Here is a 25940-nt window from a genome sequence, read left to right as displayed (position 1 = left end):
GAATTTGTAGCTCATTTGGTCTTATAAGATGTGGTGACTAGAAAAACATCTTCCTTTTTTCTTTTTTTTTTTCATTCTTTCCATTCTTTTCTGTTTTGTAGTATCTTGGAAGAATTGAACAAGGACGATACAAAACACAGAAATCTAATGAAGCTTGCTCTCCACTTTGTGTAATGAATATTCACTATATGCCAGGCATTATTCTAAGCTTTTCACATTTAGTAAAATTATCTGCTCTTCAAAAAACAAAACAAAACAAAACCAAACCCAAAAAACCCTCCAAGATGGTCCCCATTATTAATTCCATTTTATAGGTGAGAAAATGAAGACAAGAGAGGTTAAATGTCTTGCCCAAGGTCAGATGGCTAGTAAGTGACAAAGTGGGGATTTGAACCAAATAAGTCCAGTTTCAAGAGTATATCCGCATAACCACTAGACTACCTTGAAAAAGAAAGGAGTCTGCTCACTTCTCCTCTTTGCACTCTGCAGGGCTGCGTTGTGATTTCCGTGGCTCCTAGGCATTTTTACCTTTAAAAGCCCCTTTCACCACCACAAAAAAAAAAAAAGTAAAAACTATATTTTATTACTTACTATGTTGGTATAAAGACAAATATAAACTAGGCTGGGTTATATTCATTTTTTCTCTTGATTTTACAAGAAATTAAAACATTTCTGTGGGCCTTGAAAAGTATTGTGAGCCTGGGCTCTGTGCCTACTCTACCCAAAAGCTAAGTTGGCCCTGACTCTGGGGTTTTTCTTTCTTACCTTGATTCATGTCCAGTTAAGAAAATGAATTTACCACATTCTTTGGGGGATTTCCTTGCAAATACTGTTTCTGAGTTCAGAAATAACACCTGATAAACTACCAATAAAGTAGTGTTTTTTTAGACTGTAGGTTGTAAAATCATTTAGATGGGTTGTAACTAACATTTTTATAACTAGCCTATGTTAGAATGGAAAGATATGGGAAGGGATGGGACAGGATAACATAGAAAACATCAGAGTATATTTGCACCTATTAAGGTATTTTGAGAAATATTTTATTCCAGTTATAAATATGCATGTGTGTAAGTGAGGTGTATAAAGTGCATTTCTTTTTTTTTTCCTTTCTTCTTTTTTTTTTTTTTAGAGAGAGAGCTCAAGCGGGAACGGGCACAGGGAGAAGGTGAGAGAGGATCTCAAGCAGGCTCCACACTCAGCACAGAGCCTGACATGGGGCTCGACATCACGACCCCAAGATCACGACCTGAGCTGAAACCAAGAGTTGGCTGCTTAACCTACTGTGCCACCTAGGCACCCCTAAAGTGCATTTCTTAGTGAGTCCTAGCCAAATATTTTTTAAAATACTGAGCTAGGATGCATTTTTAGTTCTCTCTCTTCTTGTTTCCCTTAGCTATGTTCAACTTAAAATGTGACCTATGGCAAAGCTGACATAAGCTTGCTCTCTTTTAAGAAGTCATGGCCATTAAGAATATGGGTTTGGAGTCATATAAAAGATGATCCAAATTCCAATTCTTCACCTTATTCCCCTAATCATCTATATCACCACTGCTAAGTTATTTAACCTCTTTGTCACTTAGTTTCTAAGTGGATAAAATAAGGATTGTAATAATCATGCCAATCTCCTAGGGTCATTATTAGATATAAATGAGCAAATGCTAATAAAGCCCTTGGCACAGTAGATGTTAGTGAACACTCTGTGTATGCAGACAACTTATATATTCATTTCCGAGCCAGACCTCATTTTTAGCCTCAGGCTCGTCTAACGCCCATCTGATACCTCCACTGGGATGTCTAGTAGGCGTCTCACATTTGACCTGTCTGCATTTGAACTTCTGACCATTCCCCCATGCTCCGAAATGGCCCTTTTATCCTGCAGTTGCTCAGGCCAAACCTTTGAGGGACTTCTTGGTCTTTCCTTCTCTGAATCCATCATGAAAGCTTGTCGGCTATCCCTTGAAATACATACAGAATCTGACCACGTCTCACTGTTGCTGCTGGACCTCGTTGTGAGCCACCACTATTTCTCTGGGTTGCTGTAATAGCATCCAAACCAGCTTACCTGCTTCCTCATTGTCTCACCATCGTCTGCTCATACAACAGCAGCCCCAGCGATCCTTTTTAAAATCTCAGATCGTGTTACTCTTATGCTTAAATCCCTGCACCGTCCCATATTTCTCAAAGAGGAGAGTCAAAGCCTGGCAGTGGCCCACCAGATCTTGTGTAATCTGGTCCTTGTTCCCTCACGAATTTCCTCTCCAGCCACCCTGGGCTCCTTGCCGGGTCTTGAACATACCAGGACCACTGAAGATACAGAGCCTTTCCATTTGCATTCCCTAAGCTCTCTCTTGCCCTGTCCTCTACCCATACTGGCTTTGCTCATTCTCTCACCTACTTTGGAGAACTTCATTCTCGTTCCCCCTTCTCAATGTCACCTATCCTGCAATCCACCCCTTTCTTTGCCTCCAGGTGCCTTATACTCTTAGCTTGCTTTATTTGTTTTTGCCCTAACACTTAACTTATAAAATACCATACAATGTATGTAAATATTATATTGTTTATTGTCCATAACCCACTTTTAGAAGTTAAAATTTATGAGGGTTAGATGTTGTTTGTTTTGATCACTAATGTTTCCCAAGTGTCTAAAACATGGTCTAATACATATTTGACTTCTCAATATTTGTTGAATGAAGAAATATTATTATATTATTATTTCTTCTTAACCTTCTTCACTTCCCCCACAAAGCACGGGGCCCAAATGGAATAGGGATAAATTCAAGCATAATGAAGCTCTTTCTATACTCTTCTTTACACCATGATTGAGTATTAAACCAACTTGCTATCATATGTTTTATAGAGATCCAGAAATAATGGGTTCTCTATGTCTATAAATGGCAAACCATCATATTAATAAAGTTCAGTATAGTTTCAAAACCAAGACATACTTTGAATCTTCATGACTATAATTACAGCCCAAGTGTTTATTATTCAAAGATTCTGCTCCTGAATTGTTAGTTTAGGCTATACAGATGTGGTAGAAAAGATCAATAGGAAAGCTACAGACTTTTACACAACACTTGCCTTCATAAATGTTAAATAACTAGTAGTGTTATTTGTCCTGTTGTCCTTCGATAACCTGTGTAGAAAGTCATGCCAATCCATCATCATTCAATAAGGCCATAAAATTGATTTTGTCTTTTATTTAACTATCTTACATTATATAAAAGACTTATAAATTAAAGCAATTAAGATGTCAACATGGCCCACTTTTTTTCCTCCTGAAATCACATCCACTTTATCACCTACCGAAGTAGGTGGGGACAGAGATGAAACAAAGGGGAAAAAATGCTAGAATTCTTGTATCATACAATGAGGAACATATTATCTCTATTAATAGTTCTTTCAGGGCCTCTTTTGTTTACATGACATAATACACTGGGTATAGTACATGTCCCCTTTTTCACCTTATCAAGTCAAGGAGAAAAATAGCTCTACAAACTATCTTCTGTTTCCACTTGTGTCCTAATACCTGCTTGTACAATAAGTAATCACGAATTGAAGTTGAATTCATCAAGGAGTAACTCCATGTGTAATATTAAAATATTTTTGCTTGGTATTAAAATATATGCATGGAATATATTGTTTTGCACCTATTCTAACCAAAAATTTATTTGCTCCTATTACCATATATGCCTGGGAAGAAAAAGAAAAAAAATTCTTTGTAATCCATGACCAAGTTTTACAGTTAGTGTCTAGAAGTTAGGGTTATGCTATCTGAATTCCAAAGGGGTATATTTACCTTCCCTGGTAATTTAAAAGGATAAGGGGAAAATATAGATCTTATATACCCCATTTATTTTAATTATAAAAGAGGAGAGGCTAAGAAACTTAAAATGCCAATTGGGAGACTGGGTTAATATTTAGTTTTCTCACTTTCCGTTTATTGCTATGATTTCTCCAATACCTTATTCAATCATAAAACAAATATTTACAAAGCATCAACTGTGTTAAAGACTCTAATCCCTGAATATTCAAACTTAAAACATTTTAATTAAGATGATGCTTGTAAATGTGCCTTCTAGCACATTATTAATAAGAATTAATATTGATTGTTAATATTTATCAATTCTTTCAATTAAACATATTTTCACAACTTAGCTGTAATCAAATATTTTAATTATTGCTATAATTATGCTATTCTACTATATGTTCTATACCATAAATAAGATGGCATATAAAAATCAGTGGTATAGTGTATATCCAGTAGTACAGCTAGAGTTAGAAGTACCAGTTATTCATAGGAAATTTTTAGGTTGGATGAGACTTTAGAGGTCTTAAAATCTAAATCCCTCATCTTAGGGCTGAATGAATCAAGCCTAGAAAAATTAAATGACTTGCCCATGCTCTTAGAAGCAGAGATGCATTAAAGTCAAGTTTTTCTGACTCTTGATTCATACTTTTCATATAAAACACACCTCCATGGTCTACCATAAAATCAAAATATATATATCCTTATAGACAAATTAAACAAGTAACTTATCATTTGGTGATAAGATAATAGTAAATATAATACTTAGATGTTAAAAAAAATTAATAATGCCTAGACCAAAGATCCCAAGAAAATTTACCATGTGACACAGATTTTGTACTTGAGTTGTCTCATAAACATATGGATTGTTGTTGAAACGATGACATGGTAAGCAGCCATGTTAAATATTAATAGCAAAGGGCTTCCCATTTTCTCATATTGTTAATTATTTACTTTTCTTAACCTTGTTTATATTATTTATATTGCCTGGAGCGGTTTCATCAGTACCATCTGAATGCATTACATAATGAGATTACCAGATTGGTTAGCTTTAACAACAGACCCTCAGAGAGTCCCATAATAGAGGCTTCTAGTCAACTACATGGCCATCCATTTGGATTGTGGCTACTGAATGTGAAAAGCAGTATTTTCTCTCCTTTTTCTTTCTTTCTTTTTTCTTTCTTTCTTTCTTTTAGAAGCAATACTTTCAAGGAGATTTTGGGCCCACCAAATAAAAGCTAGACCCATATGATCTGCCTTCAATTTGAAATCAGTAAAAAAATATATTATGAGGGAGACATTGGCATTCTTCAGTGAAAGAGTGAAGGAAGATGCTTATCAAGACCTTCAGATTGGTGAAACAATCTTGGGTGAGTATGAAAATATTTACAATTTTGCCTAGGGACAGTTCTCTTTGCTAAGTGATAATGGCACATTCTGGGCTGTCACTTCTCAGTATCATAGGTTTTCATAATTTAGCTAAGAGATAAAGTTTTCCTCCTCAAGAAAGGCAGGAAAGAGATCTCCTGAGACCCAGTTTATAACTTAATCTGGCTGACCCAGCCATTCTTACAGGTAGCCAGAACAAGCCAATTTTGACTGCCATTATCCTCTGTGCCTAAAAGAATGGAGAAGACCAGTAGAAGTCAGAAACAGCTATTCTTGGGTGACATCGAAACTAAAACAGATCTTGACCTCCCAAGGAGGATAGGTATTCTGAAGTTGACCATGCTATTAACTTAAAATCTACTCCATGCGAAAGCAATTCTGAAATGTCAACAAAGGTTAAACTTCCTTATGATTAGAGAAGTACTTACTGTTTTCAGTCGTGGCTCAATATTGGTTTTGGGTTTTAAACAATCCTAAATCATCAGGGTAACTAGCCTTCCTTCTTTTGACATCCTCTAAGAAATTTTTGATGTGCTTAAATCTCCTATTTACCATAATACCTCCATTCACTCAGTGTGTAATTGCAGAGAACTTTTCAGTTTCAGCAACTTCTATGTATCAAATACTCTTCTATGTGCTCTCAGTATAAAGATAAATAAAACACACTAGCTTATAGGAAAACATCCACCAGATGAGCAGCAACTCTTCAATGCATTTACTTCAATGCAGTGAATGAATGACCTCATAAGGCAGGGTAAGTTCTCACAAGCTAAATGTCAGTGATGTTCATTACTAAGTGAGAACACAATTAGAAACACTTGCTACTAATAGTGTGAACATATTCTTCTGTTACACTATGTCCTTATAACACATTTTAATTTCTCAGGAAAAAAAACCTCTTCCAATGTTTTAAATGAGGTCTGATGTGTCTGGGTAAGTTTCAGCAAATACCTTGGCTTAATTTTCTCTAACATTTATACTATCTTCAGTAAACAATCATTATCAATATTAGCATAATATACTAAGTGCTGAAGAGAAGTTAAAAACCTACAAAAGGGGCTCTTTTAGAAAAAATGGAAGTCATGGTTCAGAAAATTTCTGTTCTATACTCAGTTTAGGCTGAAACTTGAAATTTGCATCTTCATAAAGTGATTTAAGACCCACATTTTGGTGCTATTCTTTGACTGACTTGGGACTGTAGGTGAAGGAGGATATCCTTCACTCAAGCTGTGGAGTTATTTCTGAAATGATATTAAGTGCCCTCAGGGACAAGATGTAGTTGAAAGGATGCTTAAGTATTTAATTAGTATTCAAAATGCCCAGTTCACTTTATTTGGCAACTATATAGATTAGTTTAAGGGAGTTGGTACCCAAAATGATTTTGTGATATCCAAATAAAATGAATATATATATATTTATTCCATGAAGCATTACTAAACCTCTAAAATATTAAACATGGACTTATATATAATGAGTGGGTGTGAGAAAGCAAATATTAAACATAAATAGTTTAAACCAATAAAGAATTTCTCTGGAAAGAATAAACAGTAAGTGACTATTTGAGGGTAGAAGAGGAGTGGGAATAAAGGGCAGATTAAAGCTTCCTTGCTTAATTGTTTATAAATTATTGTTAAGAGACAAACAAAATTCTCTCTATGCCCAAATTATGTAATTTATCCAAAGTGTGCAGGCTCCTCTGTTCAGTAATGCTGATAACGACACTAATAGCTTAATTACAACTTGCTGCTCAAGGAGATAAACAAGGCTGTTTGCTTTTTAAACCAGGGGTTACAATTACTTTTAAACGCGGGGGAAAGGCACATCTGCGAGTAGATCTTACTATGTCAGGAAAGCAACCAGAAACCAGCTGGAAAATAAACAAAGCGCCAAGAGTGAGCAGCCTGCACAAAATTAGAGCAGAACTGCCTGATGTGAGCAGTGGAGTAGTAGGCGTGAGGCGTAGTAAACAGGCGGTAAATGTAGGTGGGCAGGGATAGAAAAGTTTTCGGTGGCTAGATCTTCTGTGTTTTCCCTGGGATTCCATCATTTGGAGGGACTGGGCACCCCTCCCCCACTTACAGTCATGTCTCTGTCACACAGTCCTTCGCTTCAGCACCACAGAGAGAGGACAGCTCCCCTAACCGCAGAACACAGCCCACTGCAGTCGCCCTCCCTTCTTTCCAACATCCTCTGGATGGTATTTCTCTTTCTTGCTGGTGTCTTTCTTGATTTTGCTTTTAGGGGGATTCTAAGGGACATATAGAAGGGACTGGAAGCTTGTTGGGCTTGTTTATTTCCATATTAAAGGCAGACAAGTCTTGTCTGAAAAGTCCAATCTTTTAATTGGCCTCCAGAGTAATTCAACCAGAATAAAAGATTGCAAGTCACTGGATTTAATCTGGTGGCAAAATGGCTCAACCCAACTCAGGAGTGGCTGAAACTTGGAGCTCCCTTTTAGTGTTTTATGTTATTGTTTTGTTGTAAAAGTAAAACAAGGTAAACAACCTTTATTAACCCACTCTAGCCCTTTTTCTCCTGTGCTAAGCCAAAGACATTAAGGAATATACCAGAGTGTGGTAGCAAAGGGGTCAGTGGTACAATTTCTAATATCACTTAGTGAGAAAACAATCTCAGTCATAAAAGAAACTCTTCTCAGTCCTTTTGAAGACTCCTCACAACCACACCCTGAATCTGGAACATACAAGTGAAGGATTAAGAGTTCCATAATGAGACCATAGGCTACTACAGCATGCCACAAAAATGGCCAAAGCTTCCCCCGATAAAGACCTCATTTCCCTAGCCCTAAATCCAGAGGAAAACATTTTAGGAGTGACAAGGAACATATGATCAAAACCCCAAATCACCAAGACAGGAAAATAGCACTCCAAGGACCTTGGCCACTTTGGTACTTTCCATTGCCATTCTTCCAGTTGTGAAGATACGGGTACGTGGCCACCACATCTTGTTTCTCTACTCAAAGTTTTCTCTTTTGTCCAAACTTCTCAATAGTGTATGCAATACTTATCATTTGAAGGTCCTCTTTGCTCCAACACATGCACACACATACTTTGATTCTTTTCCATTTCCAGGGATTTAGTTTTCTAAAGAGAAAGGTATTAACTCGTTTCAAACCTATTTTGAGGGAGGGTCTTCAGAAAAATGCCCTCACTCTTTTTGCACTGGAATTGCTAGAATACTAAGGGACTCTAGAAAGGAAGAAACACAAGCTGGGGAGCTTAGGAGGCATTCAGAAAAGGCAGCACTATGAAGTTAGTGGCGAACAACTTCCTCCCAGTGATAGTGACCATCTACTAGTAACAGAGGGTGAGCTCGGCCTGTGAATCTGGAGCAGCTGCAGCAGAGGGGACAGCAGACATTGGGTGCCTCTTATCAGGTACCCTGAGAGGTCTCAACTGAAGCAGTCTGATTTTCTGAATCCTTCAGTCCTTTCTATTGCCCCTTCTTCTTCCTTCCCTCCCTCCATCCCTTCTTCCCTCCCTCTCTATCCTCCTCCCTCCCACCTCCCTCCTTCCTTTACCTCAGTTGTCCTTTTCACTTAATTCCATCTGGGCCAATTTGGGCACCAGTACCAGTGACAAAATCAAATCACCTAACATGTATCCTATGGACCGTGTTATTATTATCATCTTCCCTAGGGTTGCTCTCCAACTGCTTGGTGAAAGCATAAGGTCCTGTTCCTAGCTGTCAACCCCCCACTCTCTCCCCAGCCCACACCCGCAGCAGTGGTATCAACCCAGCAAAATCACCAGTCTGAATGTCACCAACAAGTTCCACCCTGTAGTAGCCCTGCCAGCAAACCTCACCAGCAGAGCCTTGCCAGACCCTCCGCCCACAGCCAGTGCACTCGCATCCCGATCCAGCTCTTGGTGATTCCTAAGATCATTGTTACCACTGACAACACTTTCTTCTCCTCATGGAAGGGGAAAGCCCGCGTGTGACTCCTGGGCGGATGTAGGGCTCCACGCACTACCCTCCCCCACCTCCGCAACACACACACACACACACACACACACACACACATACACACCCCTCCGAATACCGGCGACACAAAGAGCGAGCGAGCGAGCCCGGCGCCCGGCTGGGTAGAAAGAGGGGCGGAAGGGAGGGCACTGCCGGGAGGGGGACACCCAAGGAGGGGCAGGGGGCTGAGCCAGCCGGCGAGGAGGGAAGGGAGACGAGGAAGCGGGGTGGGGGAGAGAGCAAGGCGAGAGGGTCGTCCTTACCTGCCCCTAGGTTGAAGGAGATCCTGGCTTCGGCGAGGTACGGCGTGTCGCTCTTGGAGCGGACTCTTCTGATGGGCCGCCGGTCTATATCATCCTCCGAAGATGCCGCCATTAATGTGGGAGGCAGGAGCAGGGTCGCCCGGCGAGCTGAGAGGGAAAAGGAGATGGAGAGAGAGAGGGAGGCGGAAAAGGGGAGGAGGGGAAAGGAAGAGGCTCAGACACGGGGAGGGGGAGGGGAAAGGGGGATGGGAGAGGAAGGGAAGGGGACGGGGAGGGAGGGGGAAAAGAGGGGAAAAAGGAAAAAAAAGAGGGAGAGAGAAAGAAAGAGAGCAAAGGAGAGAAAAGGGTGAAGGGAGAGAAAGAAAATCCGTTAAGGATTTGTGGACTGGAGCAGAGATCAGGCTATCCCAGGCTTGCGCCCAGGGCTCCCCTAACTCCTCGTGCAGCCACAGGGCCAATGGGTCAGTGTTCCCGATTGACACCCCGCCTCCTGCCCGCAGCCCCAGTTTTCAGGTGTTGGCACAGATAGGCTGATGCGAAAGGGAAGACTCCAAAGCAAAGATGCCCAGTCAGCACTGTGCCCTCTCCCGCCAAACGCACTTACTCTGCTCTTCAAGTGCACACTAGGGTCTCCTTAGCCCACAGGATTCTCTAGACTGAGGATGCCTGGCCAGATGTAAAAACTTCAGCTTTCCTTGCGTGGAATTATTATTGCTGGAGTGCAAGCCCCCGGTGGTCACTGAGGAGGGCTCTGCACACAGGGTACCCCTTCGCTCCCTCTTTCCCAACCCGGCTCTCAAATAAAGATGCAACCAGATCTGCAATCCTCAGAAGCTGTCTTACCTGCCCCCTTGAACCCTGGAGGTGGAGGGTAGAAGAAAAGTATATACAAGTTTGGGAGGAGTTCGGCAATAAAGTGTTCAGAGTTGATGCTTTGAATGTAGACTAGACATATTCACACAGAATTGAGTGACCCTCTTCTACAATCACTAACTTCTAGGATGTGTTTATGTCTACATAAATATCCATTCATTTTAACCTTTAACTTTCTCTTTATTTGGTGACTTCGGGGACAAATAATGATCTTTGCATTGGACCTGTAGTCTCTATAACCCTGTGCCATTGAGGTGAAGATCAAGGGCGCTTTACATTTCTTTGAATGTTTGCACTGCAACCTTCCCACATTACACAGCACAGAAGGAAGTAGAAAGGTTTCTGGAGTGTGAATCAGAATGGTTTGATGCTCCTACTGAATCTATTGATGGGCTAAACTCTTTGATGTTTGTCTTTCTACAGCCTCAGTCACTTGGTCTTTTTGTAGCCTGATGTTGCCACTCTCTAATAAGAGCTCACCTGGAGTACACAGATAAACGTTGCCTTGATTCCCTCCCTGCTACAAAAAAGATCTCAGTGTCAAGTCATACCCTTCAATCTCAGAGGAAGAAGTGCTGCCCCAGCTCTGCAAGACTTCCCTCTGCACTTCAGCTGTCAGTTCAAACTCTTGCACCCTAGAATCTTCAGGCTCTCCACATGGGTCTTTTTACTTCACACATAGCTAGTAACTCTTCATCTTAGGAAAAATATAGCTGCCCTTGGCCTCACTGCTTTCTCAATCTCTACCAGACTATTTCCTTCCCATTCTGCTAAAGCTTCCCGTGGAACTCTTGCCCCACAGGCTCCATGTCTTCACCCTCAGTCCCCTCTTTCATCCCCACCACTGGTTTCTATCCCCACCACCCAAAGTTATTTTAATGGTCATCATATCCTTTTAACAGTTAAATCCATTTCTTTTTTGTCTGCTCTGAAGTACATAGTAAACTATTCTTGAAATAGTCTCCTCCTTTGGCTTTCTGTACTAGACTTCCTTCCAAATCGTTCAGTTTCTAATTGTTTGCCAATTATCTGCATAGTTAATTTGAAATTGCTTATGCTGGCATGCAGAGCCTTTCACAACCTGACTTTAACATGTTTTTCCAAACGCACCCCCCATTATTTGCTTCCAGTCTGCTCAGATTTGTCCCAGCCTGGCTTACTTCTGCATCTACACTTTTGCTTGTGTCACACACCACAAACTTCTTCCCTATAAACTTTCCATGTCCTCCCTCAGCAATGTCAGATAACTGTCCCACTAGTCTATGGCATGAACCCAGTACATAGTAAATGCTCAATAGATATATTTTAACAGAAGAAGGGAGGAGAAGGGGGGGGGGGAGGAGAGAAGCGAAAGAAGGAGTTGTTACATAAGTAATGAATAGTAAGGAGTGAACTGGGGACCAAACCTATGTCTGCTTGATTTTAAATCCTGTGTCCTTAACCAGTATATTAGTTTGCTAAGTATATGTATTTGGTTGACTAGCCACACTTAAAATTCACTTTTCTATGACTTTTGTCTCATGATTATGTCCCGTTTATCTCTGTTAAACATTGATTAAAAATGGATGCCTCCTCTCCCAGGAGGTAAAACAGAAGTCTTTGGCTCATCAAATGAACCATGAAGGTTAATGCTTTTACATGGCTAGTCAGGTTGCAAACAAATATTATGATTGTAACATTTAGGTTCAGGCTCATAAGGAAGTGCAAAAGTAAGGAAATTGAGTCCAACAATTCTGAATACTGTAAAAACTCTACCTCTCTTTGAATTAAGGCAGTACCACTTGATTGTTCAAAATATTTGGGATTCTCCACCCTGTTGTATTTTCATTCTTCAACCATGTCTTAAAAACAAAACCCAGTAGAGTCCTTTGAAGAAACACCTAGCCCTAGCTTTCCCTGTGTTTCTTTGATTTTACATTTAATGGTTCTTGATATAGAGAAGTACATCTTTGGATTTCTAGATCTTCTTCCTTCAGCATTTTAGAAGATTAAGAACTTAACTTTGCCATTACTTTAGGTGTAATTTTCTTTAAAGGCGTCTAAATGTACTTTCATACAATTTCATTATGGACATTTTATTATTGAAACAATTCTAGATAGATACATTTTTGACAAAAATGACAGAAAAATACTACATCTGTCTACATGTTCTTGAATTAATTTATTGTGTTTTTATTTATATTATCTTCCATTTTTTGACTTCCCTAATTTACTGTTTTCTTTGTCTCACTAGTTTTTCCCATTTCCTTTTCACTTTGCCTCCTTTCTCACATCTTACAATTTGTTCACAAAATTGATCCCATTTCATGTAGCTCCCTCTCATCCTGCATGAAGGACTCACTTCTGTGGGTTTGTTCTGATATATCCGCATTCTTTATTCTCTGGGATTCTGTTCATATATGTGATCTCTTATCATAAACCATCTGAGTGACATCAGGCAAGAAGCTCTGGGGTGGAATCTGGGATGCTGGGTGCTGCGCCCAGTACTACCACTACTACTTTACCAAGTAACACTGGGCAGTCACTCACTCTACCAGGTTGGATCTCTGTCATGTCAGCTATAAAAATGGCAGGGTCAGCTAACATGATCTTAAAGGCCCCGCCCAGCTCTAATACTCTATGATATTTGCAGCTATTTTTCTCTCTCTTCTTCCTTCCATGAATATCCATGGCATATTTTGTCTCTTAATCTAAGAAAATATATTGTTCCTTTGATTTGGAACTAACCATATTTAGGAAACCACATGGTATCCATATTTCTCTCAAGTGATTTCATATTATTCAAGTTTTATTTTATACAACTGTGTATCCTTTAGAATCTGTTTTTTTCCCCTCATACTGTTTCCATCATGTGGCAACACCCCTATGATTGTTTGTATGTGTGCATGTGTGGGTGTGGGTGTGTATATAGAAAGAACTGAATTCAACTGTGATCTCAACAACTTTTGAATATACTTTTTAAAAAAGATTTCTTCTTTTTGAGTAGGACTGCTGACTCAGGATGAGGATTTTTTTCTTTTCTAAAGCCAGTCAACATTTTAACCCTGAAGACCCATACATGCATGTTATATCCAGACCTAGAGACAGAGAAAGAGAAGCAGCAAAATAGAGTGCTCAAAAAAGTAATATTTTATACATCTATCACTAGCATGGAAGAAGATGAAGGTGGGAAGAGAAGGAAGAAAGAAGAGAGCAATAATCCATCCTAATCAAGAAAACTCTTCAGGTGAGTGAAGCTTTAAAAATATTACTCAAAGTGTGTTTCTAGGACACCCTTACATTGATATCACTTAGAATACTTGTTAAAATGTAGATTTTCAAGACCCCCAACCTGGACCTGCTGAATTTTGAGGGGATGAGAACTGGGTACCTAGGTTTTCAAAAGGCTCCTAACTTTGTCCATTCTCACCACCTGTAGTCAACATTATACTGGAAGTCTTGGTCAATGTAGTGATTTAAGTAAAAGAAAAGAAATTAGAAAGATATAATGATTGGAAAACAAGAATAAAATTGTGATTAGTCATATATGTCATGATAGTGTACATATAGAATCTATAAGAATCCAGACTATTAGAAATAATGAGTGAATTTGACAACATCACTGATACAATAGCAGCATAAAACATCAATTTTGTTTCAACATACTGACAAAATTAGAAAATATAATTTTAAAAGAACCATTTACAATAGTATCATAACCATCAAATACTTATGAATAAATCTCACAAAAGATGAGCAGGACCTCTACATGAAAAACTACAAAACATTCCTGAAAGAAATTAAGAAGACCTAAATAAATGAGGAGGGATGACTAAACCATTCTCATGCTCATGGATTAAAAGACACACTATGGAAAGGCATCAGTCTCTTCAAACTGGTCTATAGATTCAATGAAATTCCAGTTAAAATTCAAGATTTTTTTTTTAATTGACAAGCTGATTCTAAAATTCATATGAAAATGCAAAGGGATAAGACTAACCTTATCATGACAAATAAGAAAATAGCTGGAGGATTTACAGTAGAAGATACCAAGAATTACTATAAAGGTATAGAATTCAAAAACAAAGTAAGATAATTAGACAAATGGAAGAGAACAGAGAATTTAAAAACAGACCCATATATAAACAGTCACCTGATTATGACAAGAGTCCCACTGTAGTACTGTGAGGGAAAGATGGACTTTTCAATAAATGGTGCTTGATCACTTAGATATTCATATGGTGGAAAACAAATCTTGATCCCTATCTCACACCATACACAAATTCAATTCCAAATGGATCATGGACCTAAGTGTGAAAGGTAAACAATAAAGTTTCCAGAAGAAAATTTTTTCATAGAAGTATATTTTATGACCTAAGCAAAGATTTTAAACAGGACATGAAAAGCACTAACAATAAAAGAATAAACAGACATGTTGATGCTACTAACATTAAGAACTTTTGTTCATCACAAGACAAAACTAAAAATGTAACATACCAAAATATGTGGGATGCATCTGAAACAGTGCTGATAGGGGAAATTATAGCACTAAATGTCCTGTGAGAGAAGAGGAAATTCTCAAATCAATAATCCTACCTCAAGAACTTAGAAAAAGAAGAGGAAAATAAATCTAAAGTAAGTAGAAGGAAGGAACTAATAAAGATAAGATCAGAAGTCACTGCAGTTAAAAACATGGAAACAATAAAAAAGTAAATGAAACAAAAAGCTCATTCTTCAAAAAAAATTGATAAAATTGGTTAACTTCTAGCAAGCATAACAAAGATAAAAATAGAGAGCATACAAATTACCAATATCAGAAATCAAACAGGGGTAATCACTATAGATCCTCTATCTATTAAAAAGATATTATGAGAATACTACAAACATCTTTATGCTCATATATTCAACAACTTAGTAAAAATAAACTACATGCAGTGTTCTTAAATAAAGAAAAGACAGGGGTGCCTGGCTGGTTCAGAAGGTGGAGCATGCTACTCTTGATCTTGAGATCTCAGGATTATAAGTTCAAGCCCCACATTGAGTGTGGAGATTACTTTAAAAATAAATCTTAGGGGTACCTGGGTGGCTCAGTCAGTTAAGCATCTGCCTTTGGCTTGGGTCATGATCCCAGGGTCCTGGGATGGAGCCCCACCCCACTGGGCTCCCTGTTCTGTGCTCCTCCCCCCATTCGTGCTCTCTCTTTCCCTCTTAAATAAATAAATAAATAAATAAAATCTTTAAAAAATAAAGAAAAGACATCATTAGGAGAGTGGAAAGGCAAGCCACAGAGTGGGAGAAGATACTTTCAGATTTGTATATGACAAAGGACTTGTAATCAGAATATATAAAGATCCTCTAAAACAATAATGAAAAGACAGACAACACAACTCAATATTTTTTTAAAAAATGGGCGAAAGACTTGAAAAGGCACTTCACACACAAGAAAATCCAAATGTTCAATAAGCGTAAGAAAAGATGCTTAGAATCATTACTTAAAGGTAAATTCAAATAAAAACCTCAGTGACATATCATTACACATCTGCCAATCTGGCTAAAACTTTAAAGTCATTCAATGCCAAGTTTTGGTAAGGATGTGGAAGAATTGGAGCTCTTCTGAAAGCTGGTGGGAATGTAAGCTTGTAAAACCACTCTGGAAAACCATTTACAAAGTATACATAAATATAGTAAAAACACAAATACCCTATGACATGGACATGCATGTCCATAGCAGGTGTTTCCATAATGGCCCCAAACTGGAAACAACCCAATGGCCATCAAAACAAAATATACAAAAATGATTGTAATATCTTCATTGCAGCGTTACACTTCATGAAAATGGAAAAGAACAAACTATCACTATAAGCAACAAGATAGATGAATCTCTTAGGCATAATGTTGAACAAAAGAAGCCAGATCTATACATTATATGAATATTTGTATATTCCATTTATGTGAAGGGCAAGAAAAATAAATAAAGCTAATATACAGTGATAGGTGGTTAATTAGAAAGATAATGTCTTGGAAGGGTCACAAAGGAACCTTTATCTTGACTTGAGTGGTGATTATATGTTTTAGAAAAAGTAATTACTTTTGTAAAAAGTTCATTAAGTTATACATTTTATATTTGTGTACATCACTATATATTATATACCACTAAAAAATAAATTTTAGAAAGCTTTCAGTTCACGGAATTGTGCTTACTTTAATAAAAATTTGCTAGCTGCCATTTAGAAATAAAACATTTATATTATTAAATAAACAAATATATCCTGGAGAATATTATGGTATGTGGAGTATTATAGTTATTTGATACCAACTATTATTATCAATTTAAAAATAAATGCACAAGCTCTTTTTTAAGTTAAAAGAATCTTCCAGGTTATTAATATGCACAAATAAATATGATAACCATTGCATTTAAGTACCAAATATTTACAAAACCACACTATTAAGAACAATTTAATTTGATCTGATTAAATAGTTTCCTAATGACTTGGGCCATTTTTGTGATTATCAACATTCCACTGCCCCAAAATTCTGTAGGATTTTTTTTTTTCTGTCTCAGCCTTAGTTTTAGGCTATCATCATATCTGTCTTTTATAACCATGATCTTTTAAGTATTCTATTCCCAGCATTCTGTGCTGCATTAAAAACAACAACAAATAACTAGATTGGAAATGCATATAAGGAATAACAAAAGAATGATGAGAGTAGGCTTCTTGTTATGCCAGAAACAAGGCAGCATTCTTCCAAATTAAACAACTTGAAGGGGGTTGCATTGTCCCCCTTGCAGGAGCCAGCCTGAAGGGGGTTGCATTGGCCAAATCTGGAACAATGTGAGAATAAAAAATAATTAAGTCCACTAATGAATGAAAATTATTAATAATGGGTATTCATGAGTCCTAATAATAAATAGATAAGTGGATAAAACTGGTAATAATTGGATAAGCAACTAGATAAGTAAATGCAGGAAAGGGGGGGGACTCTTGCTTCCAGTAGAATGCAGAGAGCTGACATATCAGTTCAGAAGGAGTGCAGAAGTTACAAAATCATCATTTTGCAGTCTTTGTAACAAAGATCAAGCAAAAAAAAATCAAGATCAAGTAAGGATTCATAATAGATGCTAAGTCCAGGGGGAAATTTTGATGATGATATTTTCATGATCTTAAAGTCTCTTCCCACAGATTTATTAGTTTCAAGGAAGGAAATGGAAAACAGCTTGACTGGGCAATCAAAATTACCATCACCAAGGAGGGACAAATGGACATGGAGTGCCTCCAGATATGACACCTGATGAACACAACATTACTCTTGGAGTGGTCTAGCCTAGAATGCATAACCTGAGTAGAATGATGAGGAAATATCAGACAACCTCAAAAGTAGGAAGTGTTTATTAAAAAAGGGGAAGGGGCACTGTATTTCTAAAAAAAATGCCAATGTTCTAAAAGACAAATTAAGGCTTTGAAAATTTCCAGATAAAAGGAGGTAAAAGATATCTGACTCTAGACTGGACTCTGTACTGGAGTCAGATCTTAGACTGAACTGATTCTAGATCCCGTCTTGAAGGGAAAAAGTGCTATAAAGGACATTCCAGGATCAGCTGAGAAAATTTAAATTCAAAGAGCAGATTAAAGTATAAGTGTTAAAGAGGCGAAAGACCTGTGCTCTGAAAACTATAAAACACTGCTGAAAAAAATTGAAGATGACACAAAGAAATGGAGAAACATTCCATGCTCATAGATTGGAAGAAAAAATATTGAGTTATAATGTCTATATGACCCAAAGCAATCTACACATTCAATGAAATCCCTATCAAAATACCAATAGCATTTTTCACAGAGCCAGAAGAAACAATCCTACAATTTGTATGGAAAAACAAAAGATCCCAAATAGCCAAAGCAGTTCTGAAAACGAAAAGCAAAGCTGGAGGCAACACAGTTCCAGACTTCAAGTTATATTACAAAGCTGTAATGATGAAAACAGTATGGTGCTGGCAAAAAACAGACACATAGATCAACAGAACAGAATAGGAAACCCAGAAAAGAGCCCACAACTATATGGTCAACTAATCTTCGAAAGAGCAGGAAAGACTATCCAATGGGAAAGACAGTCTCTTCAACAAATGGTGTTGGGAAAAATGGACAGCATCAAGCAGAAGAATGAACCTGGACCACTTCCTTACACCATACACAAAAATAAATTCAAAATGGATTAAAGACCTAAATGTGAGCCATGAAACCATAAAAATTCTAGAGGAGGACACAGGCAGTAACCTCTTTGACATTGGCGATAGCAACTTCTTTCTAGATATGTCTCCTGAGGCAAGGAAACAAAACAAAAATAAATGATTGGGACTACATCAAAATAAAAAACATCTGCACAGCGAAGGAAACAACAAAACTAAAAGGCAACCTATGGGATGGGAGAAGCTATTTGCAAATGACATATCTGATAAAGGAGGTATCCAAAAACATATAAAGAACTTACAAAACTCAACACCCAAAAAATGAATAGTCCCATTAAAAAGAGGCAGAAAGACCACAGGATCATGACCTGAGCTGAAGGCAGATGCCTAACGACTGAGCCAAGGAGCCTGCTTCTCCCTCTCCCTCTGCTGCTCCCCCTGCTTGGGTTCTCTCTCGTGCTGTCAAATAAATAAATAAAATCTTTAAAAAATAATAAAATAAAATAAAAAGTCTACTATTAAAAAAAAGGGGGGGCAAAAGACATGAAGAGATATTTTTCTAAAGAAAACATACACATAACCAACAGGCACATGAAAAGATGCTCAATATCACTGATCATCAAGGAAATACAAATCAAAACTATGATGAGATATCACCCCACACCTGTCAGAATGGCTAAAACCAACACAAGAAACAACTGGTGTTGGCAAGGATACAAAGAAAGGAGAACACTCTTGCACTGTTGGTGGGAATGCAAACTGGGGCAGCCACTCTGGAGAACAGTATGGAGGTTCCTCAAAAAGTTAAAAATAGAACTACCCTACCATCTAGCAATTGCACTTCTAGGTATTTACCCAAAGAATATAAAAATACAGATTCAAAGGGATACATACACCCTGATGTTTATAGCAGCATTATCTGCAGTAGCCAAATTATGAAAATAGCCCAAATGTCCACTGACTGATGAATGGATAAAGAAGATGTGTATATTTATACAGGGGAATATTATCCAACCATAAAAAGAATGAAATCTTGCCATTTGCAATGATGTGGATGGAACTAGAGGGTATTATGCTAAGCGAAATAAATTAGTCAGAGAAAGACAAATACCATATGATCTCACTCATACGTGGAATTTAAGAAACAAAAAATGAACAAAGGGGAAAAAAAGAGAGGCAAACCAAGAAACAGATTCTTAACCCTAGAGAACAAATTGACAGTTACCAGAAGGGAGGTGGGTGGGGGAGATGGGTGAAGTAGGTGATGGGGATTGAGTGCACTTTTTGTGATGAGTACTGGTGTTGTATAGTGTTCAATCACTATATTGTACACCTGAGACTAATATTACACTGTATGTTAACTAACTAGATTTGGATAAAAACTTTAAAAATATATAAAGTATCAATGTTAAATGTACTACAGTTGACAGCTGTGCTCTGGTTATGAAAGAGGCTATCCTATTCCTATTCTTAGGAAATACACAGTAAAGTATTAGGGATAAAGGGCCATGATGGCTTAGGAAAAAATATGTATGTACATATATACACACACAAAATCAAACAGACACACAGCTTCATGTATATATTCTTTTTCCCTCCCTCTTCTGCCCCCTCCCTCTCTCAATATAAATATACACTTTTACATTCCTCTTTGGATAGAACAATCGATCAACTGGTTGATAGATAGATAGAGGCAAGAGAGCAAATGATAAGCAAATGGGGTTAAATATTATCAATGGGTGAATCTGAGTAAAGGTAAATAAGTATGCTTTGTACTATTTTGTTTTTGCAACTTTTCTGTAAGTTTTTTCTAATAAAAGTTAGAAGTTACTAGTAAAAACATGTTTCTTTCTATTTAGGAGAGTTTCCAAGGACTAGAGATGATGTGCCATCCTTGCTTTCAATCTTTCTAAAAAATTATCATTGTCAGTTATTCACATAGGCTCTGGATAAATACAGTATTGATCTTTAAGGGTAACCTGTCCTGCAATTATGCTAAAGGTCTTTGGATTTTTGTTTAAAAATTTAAAAATTAATTGATTGATAGAGGACTCAAGCAGATTAAGAACCTGGGCTGTATAGATGAAGTATATATGTCAGTATTTTGCATATTTAACCTGAGTAAAAACTACAAGAACCTTCTCACCTCACAGTTAAAATGAGTATGATGCCAGGGCACCTGGATGGCTCAATCGGCTAAGCGTCCAACTCTTGATTTCAGCTCAGGTCATGATCTCAGGGTTGTGAGATTAAGCCCCTCTCGGCTCCACGCTGGGCATGGAGCCTACTTAAGATTCTCTCTCTCTCTCCCCCTCTACCTCTCCCCTTGCCCCCTCTCCCCTCTCCCTCTCTAAAAATAAATAAATAAATAAGTAAATAAATAAAATGAGTATGATGTCACTAACTGCAGTGATGTTATTCAAAATCATTCATGTAGAAAATACAAAATGTAAATGATAAGGATCAGTGTTATTAACTGCAATATCAACCCTAAAACTTTGCATTAGTAACATACATTTTAAATAGGTTTAACAAAAACATCCCCAAAAGACTTTTGGGCTTTTTATTATAACTAAATTTAGTAAGTAACTGCTGAGATATTTGTTCTTTTCTATAAATATGCATACTTTGCTAGAAAACCTAGAATCTGTGGAATTGTTATTGGTACATCTTGGCTCTCTCTGCCTAAACTTACCATTAAATGAGCTATCCACTCCACAAAGTTCTGGTATGAATCCTCTTTTCTTTCTGGCTAATTTTGTGGGGCCCACAAAGGAGAGGGGGTGGCTGCCTTGCTTTTATAATTGCTGCCTAGAATTCCAGCTCCACAGTGTTTACTGGCCCTAATTCAGATCTTTCACACTGCACAACTTTGGAGGTACACCATTTTCATCTTAGTCTATGTGAATAGAACTATGGAATTTTGAAGTCCATAGCAGTCTCCAAAGGTGGTGGCTTCCCAAAGAGATGGTTCCATGCCTGGCATCCAGGCCAGCCCTGTTTCCAATAATAATAAGGGTCTAACATTGGCTTTGTTCTAACTCTTCTTTTAAAGCTTTAATATCTAGCTTTCCTTGAATTAATACCTGGATAAAGATGGATGCAAGACAACTTAATAGCTACCTTAACATTGACATAGTGGCTTCTTCTCCAGAGGGACTACATTTTGTTTTTTGTAAAATTTACCTAATTTTAAAATCACTTGAGGCTTTGAGATATATTAACAACATCTGCCATGTTTTTTTACTTCTTTTGAAAATTTTCTGCTCCTGTAAAAATTTGTGTGTGTTGTTATAGCCAGCCTCCAAATGGCCGCCAACGATCCCCAACTCCTGGTATTCATACCCTTGTGTAGTCCCCTCCCATATCAAGGTTGGTCTCTGTGACCACTAGAATATGCTAGAAGTGACGGTGTATCATTTCCAAAGCCAGGTCATAAGATACATGTGACTCTACCCTGCTTTATCTTTGGGTCTCTTGCTTGAAAGAAGCCAGCTGGAATGTCATGGGGAACCCACGCAAGAAGCCTAGGGAGGGGCACATGTGGCAAGGACTGAGACTCCTGAGAGAGCCACGTTGGAATCCCTAGTCAAGTCTTTGGATGACTGCAGCCTTTTTCTCGGGGGGCAGTTCTTTTGTTTTGTTTTAAATTTTAGGTAGTTAACATACAGAGCAATATTGGTTTCTGGAGTAGAATTCAGTGATTCATCACTTACATACAACACCCAGAGCTCATCATAACAAGTGCCCTCCTTAATCCCCATCCCCCATCTAGTCCATCCCCCACCCATCTCCCTCCAACAACTCAGTTTGTTGTCTATCATTAAGAGTCTCTTATGGTTTGTTTCCCTCTCTCCTTTTCTTCATTTCCCCCTTCCCATGTGTTCCTGTTTTCTTTTTTAAATTCCACATATGAGTGAAATCATATGGTATTTGTCTTTCTCTGACTGACTTATTTCACTTAGCATAATACACTCTAGCTCCATCCATGTCATTGCAAATGGCAGGATTTCATTCTTTTTTGATGGCTGAGTAATATCCCACAGTTGTGTGTGTGTGTGTGTGTGTGTGTGCATGTGTGACGTCTTCTTTTTCCATTCATCAGTTGATGGACATTTGGGCTCTCTCCATAGTTTGGCTATTATTGATAATGCTGCTATAAACATTGGGATGCCTGTATCCCTTTGATTCTGTATTTTTATATCCTTTGGGTAAATACCTAGTAGAGCAATTGCTGGATCATAGGGTAGTTCTATTTTTAACATTTTGAGGAACCTCCATACTGTTCTCCACAGTGGCTGCACTAGTTTGCATTCCCACCAAAAATGCAAGAGGTTTCCCCTTTCTCTGCATCCTTGCCAACACCTCTTGTTTCCTGTGTTGTTAATTTTAGCCATTCTAACAGGTGTGAGGTGGTATTTCATAGTAGTTTTGATTTGTATTTCCCTGATGATCAGTGATGTTGAGCATCTTTTCGTGTGTCTGTTAGCCATCTGGATGCCTTTTTTTGAGAAGTGTCTATTCATATCTTCCATCCATTTCTTAACTGGGTTATTTGTTTTTTGGGTATTGAGTTTGGTAAGTTCTTTGTAGATTTTGAATACTAACCCTTTAGCAGATATGTCATTTACAAATATCTTCTCCCATTCTGTAGGTTGCCTTTTAGTGTTGTTGGTTGTTTCCTTTGCTGTGCAGAAGTTCTTTATCTTGATGAAGTCCCAATAGTTCATTTTTGCTTTTGTTTCCCTTGCCTGTGGTGACATGTCTAGAAGTTGCTACAGCCGAGGTCAAAGAGGTTTCTGCCTGTGGTCTCCTCTACGATTTTGATGGTTTCCTGTCTCACATTAAGATCTTTCATATATTTTGAATTTTTTTTTGTGTATGGTGTAAGAAAGTGGTCCAGTTTCATTCTTCTGCATGTTGCTGTCCAGTTTTCCCAACACCATTTGTTGAAGAGATTGTCTTTTTACCATTGGATATTCTTTCCTGCTTTGTCAAAGATTAGTTGTATAGTTGTGGGTCCATTTCTGGGTTCTCTATTCTGTTCCATTGATCTATGTGTCTGTTTTTGTGCCAGTACCACACTGTCTTGATGATTACAGCTTTGTAATAGAGCTTGAAATCCAGAATCATTATGCCTCCAGCTTTGTTTTTCTTTTTCAGAATTGCTTTGGCTATTTGGGGTCTTTGTAGTTCTGTACAAATTTTAGGATTGTTTGTTTTGGTTCTGTGAAAAATGCTGGTGGTATTTTGATGGGGATTGCATTAAATGTGTAGATTGCTTTGGGTCATATAGACATTTTAACAATGTTCTTCCAATCAACAAGCATAGAATACTTTTCCATTTCTTTGAGTCCTCTTCAATTTCTTTCATAAGTGTTCTATAATTTCAGAGTATAGATCTTTTGCTTCTTTAGTTAGATTTATCCCTAGGTATCTTGGTTTTGGTGCAGTTGCAAATGGGATTGATTCCTTGATTTCTTTTTCTGCTACTTTGCTATTGGTGTATAGAAATGCAACAGATTTCTGCACATTGATTTTATATCCTGAGACTTTGCTGAATTTATGTATGAGTTCTAGCAATTTTTTGGTTGAGTCTTTCGGGTTTTCTACATAGAGCATCATGTCATCTGTCAAGGTGTAAGTTTGACTTCTTCCTTGCCAATTTGGATGCCTTCTATTTCTTTTTGTTTGATTGTTGAGGCTAAGATTTCTAGTACTATGTTAAATAGTAATGGTGAGAATGGACATCCTTGTTTTATTCCTGACTATAGGGGAAAGGCTCTCAGTTTCCCCGTTGAGGGTGATATTAGCTGTGGGTCTTTTGTATATGGCTTTTATGATGTTGTGGTATGTTCCATCTATCCCTACTTTATTGAGGGTTTTTATCAGTTATGCATACTGTATTTTGTCAAATTCTTTTTCTTCATTTTTCGCAGGATCATACAGATTTTTTTGTCTTTTATTTTTTTATTTTTATCTATTGTTTTTATTAACATATAATGTATTATTTGTTTCAGGGGTACAGATCTGCGATTCATCAGTCTTACCCAATTCACAGCACTCACCATAGTACTTACCCTCCCCAGTGTCCATCACCCAGCCACCCCATCCCTCCCACCCCCCTCCACTCCAGCAACCCTCAGTTTGTTTCCCGAGATTAAGGGTCTCTTATGGTTTGTCTGCCTCTCTGGTTTCATCTTGTTTCATTTTTCCCTCCCTTCCCCTATGATCCTCTGTCTTGTTTCTCAAATTCCTCACATTAGTGAGATCATATGATACTTGTCTTTCTCTGATTGACTTATTTTGTTTAGCATAAGACCCTATAGTTCCATCCACATCACTGCAAATGGTAGGATTTCATTTTTTGATGGCTGCATAATATTCCATTGTATAATATATACCACAGCTTCTTTATCCATTTCATCTGTCGATGGACATTTGGGCTCTTTCCATAGTTTGGCTCTTGTGGACATTGCTGCTATAAACATTGGGGTGCATGTACCCCTTCGGATCCCTACATTTGTATCTTTGGGGTAAATACCCAGTAGTGCAATTGCTGGGTTATAGGGTAGCTCTGTTTTTAACTTTTTGAGGAACCTCCATACTATATTCCAGAGTGGCTATACCAGCTTGCCTTCCCCCCAACAGTGTAGGAGGGTTCCCCTTTCTCTGCATCCTGGCCAACATCTGTCCTTTCCTGACTTGTTAATTTTAGCCATTCTGACTGATATAAGGTGGTATCTCATTGAGGTTTTGGTTTGTATTTCCCTGATGCCAAGTGATGTTGAGCACTTTTTCATGTGTCTGTTGGCCATTTGGATGTCTTCTTTGCAGAAATGTCTGTTCATGTTTTCTGCCCATTTCTTGATTGGATTATTTGTTCTTTGGGTGGTGAGTTTGGTAAGTTCTTTATAGATTTTGGATACTAGCCCTTTATCTGATAAGGATCATACAGTTCTTATCCTTTCTTTCTTTCTTTTTTTAATATGGTGTATCACGTTGATTGATTTGCAAATATTAAACCACCCCTGCAGCCCAGGAATAAAACCTACTGATCATGGTGAATAATTCTTTTAAGGTACTGTTGAGTTCACTTTGCTAGTATTTTGTTGAGACTTTTTGCATCCACATTCATTGGGATATTGGCCTGTAATTCTCCTTTTTAGTGGGATTTTGTCTAGTTTTGGAGTCAAGGTAATGCTGACTTTGTAGGTTTGGAAGTTTTCCTTCCATTTCTATTTTTTGAAACAGTTTGAGAAGAATAGGTATTAACTCTTTTAAATGTATGATAGAATTCCTTTGGGAAGCCATCCAGCCCAGAACTTTTGTTTGTTGGGAGATTTTTGATAATTGATTCAATGACTTTTCTGGTTATGGGTCTGCTCAAATTTCCTATTTCTTCCTGTTTCAGTTTTGGTAGTTTGTAAGTTTCTAAGAATTTGTCCATTTCTTCCAGGTT

The 25940-nt window shown here is 37.9% G+C and overlaps 1 protein-coding gene across 1 annotated transcript in view; it reads right to left on the bottom strand.

Moving 5' to 3' along the window:
• Positions 1–25940, bottom strand: part of PHACTR1 (phosphatase and actin regulator 1) — a 558362-nt gene that overhangs the window by 507401 nt on the left and 25021 nt on the right. The window contains exon 2 of the mRNA XM_021696829.2: positions 9442–9588. Coding sequence (XP_021552504.1) covers positions 9442–9588 — 147 coding nt within the window. The remainder of the gene's footprint in view (positions 1–9441; positions 9589–25940) is intronic.

Source organism: Neomonachus schauinslandi, chromosome 8 (assembly GCF_002201575.2).
Source record: "Neomonachus schauinslandi chromosome 8, ASM220157v2, whole genome shotgun sequence".
Taxonomy (NCBI): Eukaryota; Metazoa; Chordata; class Mammalia; order Carnivora; family Phocidae; genus Neomonachus; species Neomonachus schauinslandi.
This window is presented reverse-complemented; position numbering and strand designations above follow the sequence as displayed.